The sequence below is a fragment of the Oryctolagus cuniculus genome, chromosome 14, assembly GCF_964237555.1.
Source record: "Oryctolagus cuniculus chromosome 14, mOryCun1.1, whole genome shotgun sequence".
Taxonomy (NCBI): Eukaryota; Metazoa; Chordata; class Mammalia; order Lagomorpha; family Leporidae; genus Oryctolagus; species Oryctolagus cuniculus.
In genome coordinates this window covers 24,684,593-24,698,239 of record NC_091445.1, presented here as the reverse complement: position 1 = coordinate 24,698,239, position 13,647 = coordinate 24,684,593, and the positions used below count along the sequence as shown (strand labels likewise).

General features: G+C 39.6%; 1 protein-coding gene across 2 annotated transcripts in view; it reads left to right on the top strand.

Moving 5' to 3' along the window:
• The window catches only part of SLCO4C1 (solute carrier organic anion transporter family member 4C1), a 68,256-nt gene extending 66,038 nt beyond the window's left edge, over positions 1 to 2,218 (top strand). For both annotated transcript variants that reach the window (XM_002713954.5, XM_070056886.1), the window contains exon 13: positions 427 to 2,218. In XM_002713954.5, coding sequence (XP_002714000.1) covers positions 427 to 572 — 146 coding nt within the window. In that variant the 3' untranslated portion in view covers positions 573 to 2,218. The remainder of the gene's footprint in view (positions 1 to 426) is intronic.
• The last annotated feature ends 11,429 nt before the right edge of the window (positions 2,219 to 13,647 follow it).

Genomic DNA, 13,647 nt, shown 5'->3' with positions numbered 1-13,647 from the left:
ATTGTTTTTTATTGTAAACATGAAAAATTATGCAATTTATCAAGTTCAAGGGTGGTTTGAGCTATTTGGTTTTGTCATTGACATTTGTCTGCTTGTAATTGTTGATAGATGTATACTATGTTGAAAGCAGAAATGGAACATGGATTTATTTAATCCTATATAATACTTTTTACAAAACCAGATGATCATGACTGACAATAGGATAATTGTTACCATGCACTTTTATTGTTTAGAAGGAAAATAAATGCCATTTCATCAAATTGTGTATAAATATTTTATTTCTCCCTAATGTCTTAAAAATGTAGAGCATAAAACTAATGTTCCCAAAATTCTTCACTTTAAACTGGTGAGTTTCTATTCATGAAGAATTTTTGTGTGAGGATATAAAGGCCTGATGTAAGTTTTTTTTTTTTTTTCAATATTTAGGTGTTACTTGCAAAATTATCACCATTTTCTTCAATGGACTTGCAGTCTTTTTGTATAAGCCGCCACCATCAGGCACAGATGTGCTGTTTCAGAACCAAAATGCAGTGGTAGTGGAACATGTCAGCAAAGCAGAAGATGAAGGGTGACACAGGAGAAGACAACTCTATACACAGCTGGAAGATTGACTTCTATTTCCCAACACACACATTGCCATGGCAGCATTATCTACCCAGGGTGGACTGACACACTTAAGAATTCACGTTGTGTAATTGAATGTGTTTTTATGTATATATGAGGACTCATTTGTTTTTGTTTTACTGCAAGAGACAGTTTGGTGCCTTCAAACCCCACCAAAAGCCTGGAAACAAACATATTTGCTTAATTCCCTTGGCTACATGTGAAATCCCCAATTGTTAACAAGACAAATTGCCAATATTCAGTTTACATTCAGATGCTTTTGTTTCCTTTACAATTTGTTTTGATTTTTATTGCCAGTAGTTTGGATTTATTTAGAAAATTTATGATTCAACAATTGTTACTAACCAAATTTATGTGATGATTTCTAGAAATTATTACTGAATACCCATGAATTTGAAACCAATTTTATAATCAGGGATCTTAAAAAAGCTCATGGAAGATGAATGTTATGAATAAAGTGTGCATAAATTTCAAAGTCTTTTTGCACCAAAACAAGCATCTTTTAACTTTGTTTTTCCATGAACTTTTTGAGGCTCCTTCATATACTAGTCAGGCCTTTGTTTATCACAACAAGTTATTGAATTATTGGAATTTAAGTTATCTTCGTATCCTTATCTATAGTGAAAACAGAAATATCGGCATTTTATATACAAACTTTCAGTTTATCTCAGGAATTCCAGGAGGTAATTTATTGATTTTGCTGATCTTCAATGTTTAACTCTTATTCTGTGATAGTATTATTCAGTTACATACGTTCCAGTGGAAATTACCAGCTTCAGTAAAAAACAGTGCCAATTAGACAGGGGAAGACTTTTTAATGAACTACTGATCAATGTTTACATACTCAGTACTTTGATTTTTCTTGTTTTAAAAAGCCATCTCCTAGCACATTACTTGTAGCAACTAAAGTAGTGCTTTGCATGCACAGGCATGTGTGTAATATTATTTGATGAAAACATTAAAGCCTATTCTTTAACTGATAGATGTATCTGAAACTTGAAATATTTCACAAACCTGAAAACATTATATCTTCACTCTAGTCATTCGGGTCAGACTTATGCCAATTCAGAACATGGCAGAAGTAGACCAATGAATGTCAACAAAAATAATTTCTATCCTGATTAGGATTTTACTAATTAAGAAATGTGTCAACATTCAAACTCAGAGTTGGTTGCATTTGGAGTTTTCATGAAATAAATGTTGCTCAACTGATAAGATTTATTATCAGATTTCACCTATGTTATTTTTTTAAGCAGTGTTACATATGCACTCTAACCAGGAGAACACAAACTGAGAATGAAGATGTGGGTAACCAGAATCATAAGCACTCAAAATTTGCAGAATTTAAGAGGTTATTTAGGGGTGATCTTTGGTCAATGATGAGTCAACCAGATGAGTCTGTAAACCAAAATTAAAAGGGAAGGAATGAGTCAGGAGCTAGCCAAGGACGCACATCTTTGTATTAGAAGAGAGAAACCATCAGTGAGTCAGAAATCAAAACGACCTACTGACACCCAGCACATGGAAGCACCAAAGTTCAAAACCATATAGGTAGCACAAAATGTGGGTATTGGGGAAACAAGAAATTCAGCAACCAAAGGTAAACTTTTAGACAGGGGACCACAGATACGTGATACCTCGATTGAGAACCTCCTCTTCAGCCAGCCAGACACTGTTACAGTGCTTGTTTTTGTTGGAGCCAAGCTAATGGAGAGTTGGCATTTTCTGTGTCCTGTACGTGGGGACAGAGAGTCGAATGGAAGAATTTCATAGCTGTTAGGTAATTGCAGATCTCAAGGAACTCACCGATAGAAATGTGGAATGAGTGTAAGCGGGGACACAGAATAGCTGCAAAAACCGTGTAGTCTAGGAGCATTTCCTTTAGAGAGAAGAAAAGCAATCACTCCGTACATAGAAATAATTTGATAAACAGGGCACTACATGGTTGGTTTTCATAGTTTCTTGGTGATCAAGGTCAACTCTATACACAGTTTTATAAAATGATGCAGGGTTTTGTTTTGTTTAGTTTTTTTGTTTTGTTTTGTTTTGTTTTTTACAAACAAATGAAAATGGTTAAAGAGAACCAATGATTTGGCACTTGGGAGCTGGACTCTTTAATTTATGATATGCATATTTTGAAAGAATACCTCCTTTCACAGGTGATACACTACTATATTTATAATCATTGCTTTTATTGTTGGATTCACCTATATTATATGGGTTGGTTTGTTCAAGAAAAAATTTTTCATGATACATGTTTTTCACAATTTATACTGATTCTGAAATAAGATTGAACTTATTCATTGACCAGTTGTGATTTTGTACATAATTGAATATATGTCTTAAAATTTTTAATGTTTGTGTGTCCTTGGTTGCAGAAAATGTAAATGGAAAACTTCATACATGGAACAAATTGTACATAATTGACTCTACTATGTAAATTGAAGGAAAGCAGAAATAATAAAATAAATTTTAGATCTATTTTTGTTCAGGATTTTCTGTTGTAAACAATTATGCAAAATAAATTTATATACATTTCATTAAATCAGAATGCTTGTATAAGGTTGTTATTAAATGACATAGATTTTGAAATTTGGGTTTTCTCTGTGAATATAAGCATTTTTTATGGATGGTAAAGGGTGTACTTCTCAGCTTAGTGACCATAATTTAATTACACGATTTCTGGTTTTTCAGATGATGTATTTGTTGCAATGAGAACCACATTCCTGAGGCCAGAGATGTGGCAAAGTGGGTAAAACTGCTGCCTGCAGTGCTGGCATCCCATATGGATGCCGGTTTGAGTCCCTGCTGCTCCACTTCCAATATAGCTCTCTGCTATGGCCTGAGAAAGCAGTAGAAGATGGCCTGGGTCCTTAGCCCCCTGTACTCGCTTGGGAAACCTAGAAGAAGCTCCTGGCTCCTGGCTTCAAATCAGCTCAGTTCTGGCCATTGAGGCCATCTAGGGAGTGAACAAGTGGATGGAAGACCTCTCTCTCTCTCTTTCTCTTTCTCCTTCTCCCTCTCTCTGCCTCTGCCTCTCTGTAACTCTGCCTTGCAAATAAGTAAAAATAAATCTTAAATAAAAAGAAATGCATTTAAAAGATTAGGAGAACACTACTTGGTAAATCCCCTCCTCTCCTGCATTGGTGATGTACTTCAGTGATAATATGCATGGAGCTCTACAGGATATTTCACAGATCCAGGAGTAGCAGGATTGTACTCATGGCCTCAGGCAGTGATGGAAATGTGAGAATCTTGGTAAGGGACATGGGGTTGATTTACCATAACCAAGTTGAGGTGTCAGATACCCTGACGTGTTCTGCAGCCATGTACATATATTTAATTATTTATTTGAAAGGTTGAGTTACAGAAAGAGGAAGAAACAGGGAGAGAGAGAGCTTTCATTTGCTGGTTCACTCCCTGAATGGCCACAGTGCTCAAGGATGGGCTCAAGGATGAGCCAGGATCCAGGAGCTTCTTTTGGGTCTCCCACAAGGGTGCAGGGGCCCAAGCACTTGAACCATCCTCTGCTGCTTTTCCAGGTGCATTAGCAGGGAGCTGGATCGGAAGCAGAGCAACAGGGACTCGAACCAGTGCCCATATGGGATGCTGGCACTGCAGGCTGTGGCTTTACCTGCTACACCACATTGCCAACCCCTGCAGCTATATTTTTTAAAAGCTTATGTATTTGAAAGGCAGAGAGAGAGAGCGAGCTTAATATCTTGTTTCACTCCCCAAATGGCCACAATGTTCAGAGCTGTGCCAATTTGAATCCAGGAGCCCAGAACGTCATCTGGGTCTCCCACATGGGCGACCGAGGCTCAAACTTTTGGGCCATCTTTTGCTGATTTCCCAGGAACTTTGGCAGGGAGCTGGATCTGAAGTGGAGCGACTGGGTTTCAAGCCTGCACCCATACGGGATGCTGGTGTTTCAGGCAGGCGATTAACCCACTGCACCACAATGACCATCCCTGCAGTTCTTTCTTGAGATCTTTCAGATGATCTGCACAGCAGCAGAAGACTTGTTGCTCTCTTTGCCAGCTGTCAGCAGAGCCAGGGCCTTCCTGGAGAGAAGGGAAAAGTAAGCACAATATCAAACGTGCCTGAATTTGATTTCCTTCTCTTGCTTTGAGCATCTTGCTTTTGTTGCCACTGGGTTAAATCAGTCAGTTATTACCTTTCCTTTCGTATGAGGAAATGTTGTACTGACAGTTGCCGTCTGTCCTTGACAGGTGATTTGAAGGTCTGGAAATCCTAAGAAGCAAGAATTTGTTGAGTTACACTTCCTGTGATAACACTTTCCAAAAGCCTCTAACAAAGATCAGGTAATTCTAGGGAAAATGACGTAGCTGTCAGTTACTGGTTACCTACATGGTCTGAGGAAATGTGCTAGAGGCATTAAACATTTTACACTTACATGTAAGACAACTGAAACTCAGGGAAATTGTTTTCGAAGTGGAAAACCACTGTCAGTACTAACACTTGAGTCTAGGTTCCTGTGGCCCCAAATCTCAGGCTTTGTCTTTCTGCACTAAAATATTCTGAGGCTAACTTCATAAATTAAAAATAAATCCACAACTTTTACTTTAAAAAATTAGAAAGATTTATTTATTTTAATGGCAGAGTGACAGAATGAGAGATTTTCCATCTGTTGATTCACCCCCAAATGGCCACAACAGAGAGGGCTGGGCCAGCTTGAAGCCAGGAGCCTGGAACCGCATCTGGGCCTCCCACGTGGGTTGCAGAGACCTAAGCACACGGGCCATCTTCCACTGCTTTTCCAGGCACTTTAACAGGGAGCTGGATCAGACTGGTGGGACTCAAACTGGGGCTCTCATATGGGATGCCAGTGTTGCAGCTGGTGGCTTAACCTGCTGCATGCAGTACATGCTGACCCAAATCCACAACTTTTAGTTATGAGAATTAAATAATTTTTTTAAATCTTACATATTTTACTAAATAATCAAACCAATCTGAGGCAGTTTTAAAAATGAAATAGTGTCAGGGGCCGGCAGTGTGGCATAGGGAGTTAAGTCACCGCCTGCAGTGCTGGCATCCCATATGGGCACCAGTTAGAGTCCCAGCTGTTCTACTTCCGATTCAGCTCTCTGCTATGGCCTGGGAAAGCAGTGGAAGCTGGACCAAGTCCTTGGGCCCCTGCACCCACATGGGAGACCCAGAAGAAGCTCCTGGTTCCCGGCTTCAGATCGGCGTAGCTCTGGCTGTTGTGGCCTATTGGGGTGAACCAGCAGATGGAAGATCTCTCTCTCTCTCTCTCTGTCTCTCTCTCTCAGTGCCTCTCCTTCTCTCCTTGTGTAACTCTGACTTTCAAATAAATAAATAAATCTAAAAAAAAAAAAAAAAAAAAGGAGAAGAAGAAAGTGTCAAGGAAAAGTGTTTCTTTCCAGACTTGCAATTTCCATATAACCAGCAGGTGGCAGTGTTGCTTTACTACCATAGTAAAGGTGCTTTGTTTTCTGAACCTTTGTGTTCTTGATGGAGGCCTATTCTGGCCTCCTGCAAAAATTACATTTGCATTTTCTCATTATCATTGTTCCTATTCTTCTACTAATTTTGCTGGAATTCTTTTCTCATTGCAGATTATTGCAAAGATTTCTCGTTAGAAGAGAAATGATAATGAGAACTATTTTGTGAATGCAGCTTTCTTTTCTATTTCAGGAAAAAAATAAGAGATATTTGTTATTTCACAGGTTTTACTTACAGATATTGGCCAAGAGTGAATTTTTGATACTGTTCTATAGCTTATTTTAAAATACCAAAAGGAATCGTCAAGAACAAAGTATCAAGAAATAACAAATCTCAAAATCTTCTCCAGGCTGTCTTTCCACTGGCAAGGATGAAGACTTTCTACTAAAAATATTGGCATATGTTATTGACATTTTCTCCAATAAATGTCTATAATACCGTTTCAGACTAATTTTTAATTTTATTTACTTAATTTATTTGAAAGGGAGAGAGACCGATACACAAAGAGAAAGAGAGGAAGGGGGGAGGGAAGGAGGGAGGAGAGAGAGAGAGAGAATCTTCCATCCACTGGATCATTCCCTGAATCTGAAGCCAGGAGCCAGGAACTCCATCCAAGTCTTCCACATGGACTCAGATACTAGAGCCATCGTCTACTTCCTCCTTGGTACATACTAGCAAGAAGCCGGATCAGAAAGGGCGATGGGACTCAACCCCAGGCACTCTGATAGGGGATGTGGTGCCCCATCGTGGAGCAGACATCTAGAGTTCCCGAGTGTCTGCTCACTTCATTCTGCATAGGCGACGCTGCTTTTTCACATTAGAGGGAAAACAGAGATTACTAAGCAGTCTTTTGAAAGGTAAACCATCAGGTCCCCTCCTTCTATTCTGAACTTCCTGATTTTCCTTGGGATGTTGCTCAATTCATTTCTGTATTTTAAGTTTTATTTGTTTATTTGAAAGAGTTACAGAAAGGGAGAGAGAGAGAGAGAGAGAGAGAGAGAGTTCTTCCATCCACTGGTTCACTCCCCAGATGGCAGAAACAGTCGGAACTGGGTGGATCCAAAGCTAGGAGCCAGGACCTTTTTCTGGGTCCCCCATGTGGGTGCAGGGGCCCAAAGACTTGGGCCATCTTCTACTGCTTTCCCAGGCCATAGCAGAGAGATGAATGGGAAGAGGAGCAGCCGGGATTCAAACCGGTGCCCATATGGGATGCTGGCACTGTAGGGGGCAGCTTTACTGGTTACACCACAGCAGCAAACCCTGCCCCCATATGCTCTCTAGGAAGTATTTCTGCTCCCTCTTCCATCTGCCTGCCATTTGAAGTGTTCGAGATTCTCCCTTTTTGTAGGAAATGCTCCCTCTCCCACATGCTTTCCAAATGCCCAGATCAAACTGCAGTGCCGGCCTATAGCCAGGCTTGGTGGACTTCTCTCTTTGGTTGACTGGCTGTTTGTCATCAGTTAAATTCACAGCCTAATCCACCCCCACTCTGTGCTGTCTTCCCTCTCCTGCTTTCTGCATTTTGACTAATGGTAGTGCCCTATGATCCAGGCTCCTTCTAAGCCCATCCATAGTACCTACCTCAACAACAGATAGTAAACCGGCACCAATATCACATAGAAGGACTATAATTGCAAGGAAAGGATAGCATATAAACATCATTTAAAATTTCCTCATTGATTCTCTGTTGGTTTTTACTATGTCAAAGCAAAATACAATGAATGCCGTAACTATATATGGACTATATGCTTTTGGCCATTATCAAGAAAATTAAGAAAAAAAAATGAAGAGTGACAAAATACTTAATACCGTTTCTTATTTTAAAATGTTATTTGATAAATGTATGCTAATATAATAATCTCAAATTTAAATCACTGATATAAACAAGGATATAGAAATGCTTTTTTCTTGGAATCTTACTTTCTAGTTACACACAATACAGCTCATAACCCAGAAAAGGCTATGGAAGGGAGTTGATGGTTTTGAATATTTTAAAATAATTTTGTCAGGCACTTGGATGTCAAAGTAAAAATTGCATCAGACAAAGTTAACCTGGTAAGAAAGCTTTATCTAAGGCTATTGCAATAGGGAGAGACTCCAGAACCCAGTCTGAACTCAGTTCCACTGAAGCAAAAGGCAGTAGGAAGTGAACTGAGAGGGAGATTAGAGGTATCTGTGTTTTCCAGGCCTCTTTACCCAAAGGAAAGTAAACTCCCCCTTATCTTTAGGACAGGAGGTGGTTTTACAACCTGGAGGAAGGAGCCCACTGATGTTAGAATCCTGCCTTCCCACAGAAACTGCTGCTCTCTTTCAGGGAGATTCTGTTTCAAAGGAATGGCTCAGGGGTGTTGAGAAAGACATTCTTGGGCCATCAAATCTGTAAGAGGCTTTTAAAAATATTTGCATCTCAAAGGTGCAGTGAAAGCAGGATAAGTACCAGTTCTCTAAAGTTCGCTGTAAGGAAAGGGAGAGGAGGTCCCTGGTTGAGTCAGGCCTAGGGAAATGGAAGGCTGGCTTGGCCAGGGGGATGCGATTTCCTGGAGGCTTTCTTAGCACGTTCGGTACAGTGTATTCTGTGGTTGCTTGGTATTTGATTTTGCACTCAGAGACCCGGTAACACAAAAAGCCTTCTTAAATTTTAGCCTGGTTTCACCCATTATTTTTTAATTAAACCGCACGTCTGTCATTGGATTTGTGGTTTTAATCAAATGAGTCTAACGGAACAATTAGTAGCTAGATACTGAAACAGGAAGCCACAGTGTCCTCAACAGACATTGATCCTATTTTTAGGCTTTTAAATTCTAATGTAAGAAGAGTGCTCATAGAAGAAGGCTGTGAAGAGAGCAGGCTGCGATAACAAGGCTCCAACGCAGGAAAGCTAATTACCAATGGTGAATTGTTTGAATGTGGGCCAATAAGAGATTGGGGAGTAAGCATATTAAAGCCACTATAATAGAAGACATGAAATGAGACAAAAGAAATGAGGGATGGAATTGTAATGCAAGGAAGGGAAGTCATAAAGGAGATTAAGAAAATTATACGGCTATTGTATTTTATTTCTGCTAAGGTGAATGGCCCTCTTTGGCAATGGTTCGTGAATCAAGTTTTTTTTTAAAGAGAATTTGGACACATACAATGGTTGATGGCATGCAAGCTAACTCCTTTTTGCTTTCCTGTGTTTTTTTGCACCTTCATGGCTTGCATAATTAGCTATATGTGGATGTACAATCTGTACATGAAACCCCAATGAATGGAAATGGAATAAGCTATACTTATCTAGCTGAAGGCAGGACTTTTGACTTCATGTCTTCCCCATCAGTCACACAATTGGTGGATTTACACATGAATAACTGTTTAGTGGTGAAGGAATGTGTTCTTGGAGCACTTTGTCAATTTTCAGTGAATTTTTAAGTGTAGCTGGGTGCCATGCTCCTCTGTTAGGTGAATATTTTAATTTTGGTGTAAAGATTTTTTAATTAATTTATTCTTATACAAACACAAATGTGAATAATATGTGTCATTATTTCCATGACAATAAAGCATTGGACCTTGGGTTTGGTGAGAGGAAAGGAAATCTAAGTTGGGCGCCATCTTGGATCTGTGTTCTTTCTTCCTACATAAAAAGATGATCATAGGATCCTGGTCATTCTAATGAATATGCACTTAATTTTCAGAGGATAGGAGACAAAATAACTTTCTAAAATTATAGTGAAGAAGAGAGACACACAGAGGTGGGTTTACCAGAGTCCTATTGATGAGCGCAATAGTTTTGTAGATAGCTATTGGCTGAGAGTTTCCCAGACTGTCCCAGTTTTCAGAAAACTTGGTGTCTCAGTACTTTTTCATAGCATATATAGAAGCAAACAGAAGTCTGACAATTGGCCGGTGCCATGCCTCACTAGGCTAATCCTCCGCCTTGCGGCGCTGGCACACCGGGTTCTAGTCCCAGCCAGGCGCTGGATTCTGTCCCCGTTGCCCCTCTTCCAGGCCAGCTCTCTGCTGTGGCCAGGGAGTGCAGTGGAGGATGGCCCAAGTGCTTGGGCCCTGCACCCCATGGGAGACCAGGAGAAGCACTTGGCTCCTGCCTTCGGATCAGCGCGGTGCGCTGGCAGCAGCGCGCCAGCCGCGGCAGCCTTTGAAGGGTGAACCAACGGCAAAGGAAGACCTTTCTCTCTGTCTCTCTCACTCACTGTACACTCTGCCTGTCTAAAAAAAAAAGAAGTCTAACAATTATGTTTATTAACCATCAACAAAAGTAATTTTGCAGTTTGTCATTTGAAAAAAACAGTAAACATGCATTTAAAAATATACATTTATTCTTAAAGAAACACAATTGGCAATGTGTGCACCCGTTGGACATTGTACAACTCCTAAAAACCTTGGAAACAGATTGAATACTGCCTAGTTCTTTTGAATTCCACATTGATTTTCACAAGTAATAGCTTTTTATGATAGTAGTAGCTTAAAACCCAGTGCTGTAGAGACATACCATCTTTTTTTTTTTAAATTTACTTATTTATTTGAAAGTCAGGGTTACACAGAGAGAGGAGAGGCAGAGAGAGAGGTCTTCCATCCAATGGTTCACTCCCCACTTGGCCGAAACGGCCGGAGCTGTGCCGAACTGAAGCCAGGAGCCAGGAGCTTCTTCCGTGTCTCCCACGCAGGTGCAGGGGCCTAAGGACTTGGGCCATCTTCTGCTTTTTTTCTCAGTCCAGGGCAGAGAGCTGGATTGGAAGTGGAGCAGCCAGGTCTTGAACTGGCATCCATATGGGATGCTGGCACTGCAGGCTGGGGTGTTATCCCGTTGCGCCACAGCACTGGCCCTGAGACGTATCTTAAGGAATAGAGTGCAATCAAATATTAAAACTCTAAATTCCCCAATCTTCCAGGTAACAAATCTAACTATATTTTCTGGCAAAAAAAAAAAAAAAAAAAAAAAAAAAAAAAAAAAAAAAAGAAATCAAGTGTCCTCCAAGTTCCTGGTTAGTCTGTTAGGGCACACTGGTTATGTAAGGACAAATGCAAATTAAAAAGAAGAGGTTCAGTTCTTCCTATGGAAAATAAAGAAAGAGATTTCTCCTCTTGCTTTTCTTAAAGCACTTATTTTAGAAAATCTGCAGTTGTAACTTCTTCCCATTTCTTTGAAATACATGCAAATATTTTGCAAAGCTAAATGAGCTTCTTGCTGACTCATTGACCCAGGAATATCTTTCTCAAAGCCCTGGGAACCAACTGTTTTAAATGTAATAATGTGAGGGGGTTGTTTGGCCTGCTGGTTAAGATGTTCACCTCCCATATTGGAGTGCCAGGGTTTGCCTCCTGACCCTGGCTTCCGAGCCCGGCTTCCTGCTAACGCAGACCACGGGAGGCAGTGGTGATGTCCCTGCTGCAACTAAGTTCGCAGCCCCTGCTTGGGCCTGGCCCAGCTCTAGTGTTTGCAGGTGTTTGGGGAGTAAACATCACTCTCTGTCTCTATGCCTCTCAAAGAAGAAACCAGAAAGAACACCATCACCCATCATCAGAAGCTGAACCAATGGGGCTGCCCGGTCTTGACTATGAACCTCCAGAAACGTAAGAGGGAATAAACCTCCTCCCTTCATAAGCAGTTTATCTCAAATATTATGTGATAGTGAGGAAATGCTCGCTGCCATATAATTGGTGGATGAGTGGAGAACAAGACAGCTTGTCAGAAACTTAGTATTTTCTTCTACCACAATGAAAAGTCAATGGATAATAGCTAGAACTGACGAACAAAGAACTGACAACACATTATTTAGTAATAGGGGAGTAAATAAATAAATGAATAGAAAGATAAAGGACATACTTTTCTCTTGTCAATAGGATGGTGTTTGTTTGTGGAAGTAGGGTAAAGAGGTAGGCATTAGCAGAAACTCTTACTTTTGTTAAGCTTTCAGAACCATTAATGCTTCCAAACTCTGAGTGTTTGATTTAGGCAAAGAGTACATCTAAAAACCACTCCATTCATGGAGGAAAATGAAATGTTTTTAGGGGAAAAGCACATTGATTTACAAAGGTTCAGTGGGTTTTCCGGTGGAATGTCTAATATTTTCCTTCCATTTTGATTTTGGAAGTTTCTATGTACCTTTCATGGCCTGTCTGCTTTCATTGTGTGTCTCCTCGGTACCTATGAAAAGGGTGCCCAGAAATTGATTGATCTCAAAAGGGAGCACAAGTTGGAAGACTGTCCATTGTGCCAACTTGGGAGAATTGTGATTTGTCTGGAACTTTGGAATAGTTACTAGGTCTCCATTTTACCTGACGCCAGAATAATCTGCTTTAATTGTAAGAATTTAGTCAGTCAAGAATATGCAAAAATCTTTTGACTCATTGCCAAGTTTTACCCATCTGGTGTAGACAAAAACTCAGTGCTTTCCAGCATTTAATACATAATTTTTCAGAAAGGTTTTTTAAATGTGGAAAAATTACTCAAAATGAACTATTAACACAGACCTAACAAACATTTCAGTTGCTCTAGTTCATTCCTCTAGGTTACAATTATTTCATCTATAAAAGGGGAATATGCAAAAGTTTTGAAAAAATTTGTTGTGACATAGTTAAATATTGTAACTTCCAACTTTTGTAAACACACACCACACACACACGCACACACACACACAAATCCACTTCTCACTATGTGTCTTTTTTTCCCCTAATATAGAAGGAGTAAATTCTTGTTTTGAAAAAGTTTTGACCACAGGGATTGAAATATGTAAACACAGAATGCTTCATGTTAATGCCAGAAGTAAAACCTTAAATTTATTTGATTGAAAACTCAATACTGGCAGCTTATGGAATGAGAATAGGCAGGAGTTGGTCAGAAAGGCCAGTGCTGTGGTTTGTTCCTGTAGGATTAACATCAGCGGACTATGGGTCTTGAGAAGTATGTGCTCCACATGACTTTATTAATCAAAAACCTGTAGGAGAAGAAAGTAATCATTATCTCTCTATTACCGATAAGCAGCCCTAAGCAAAAAAGGCTGAAGCATGAGAAACCTTCTGCTAAAATCATCACTGAGTTCATTTACTATCAGGGTATCAGAAGCTTTCATGTTAAACTAATGAAAGGGAAACAGTTCATTACATTGCTGAGATGCTACAGTGAGAGATAATAAGCCTGAAGAGAACAAGCCAGCAGGACCTCACAGTGTTTCTTTTTTCTTCCTGCTAAGACATTTTAGGAATGTTTTTAAGGACATTTCTTGAGTCACAAAACTTCTAACATTTGGACCTGAAGTGCAACCCTGATTAGGTGAACGGCATTTACAATGCCAACAATGGCTTACTTGGCAGTGGCAATGTTATTTGAGGTTCTTTCTAAATTAGAAAAAGATATGAAACAGGATTCTTAGTAAGCAAGGTCAAAAGAAAGTCATTTGGACTCAATGACTATTGCTATGGGATATTTAATAATGAGTCTAATAACTGAGGTTGCAAACTAGCTGTCAACAAAATACCTTGTCCAGAATATTCTATCTTCTTTATCATTGATTTTTTGAATATGTGTTGAGAACATTT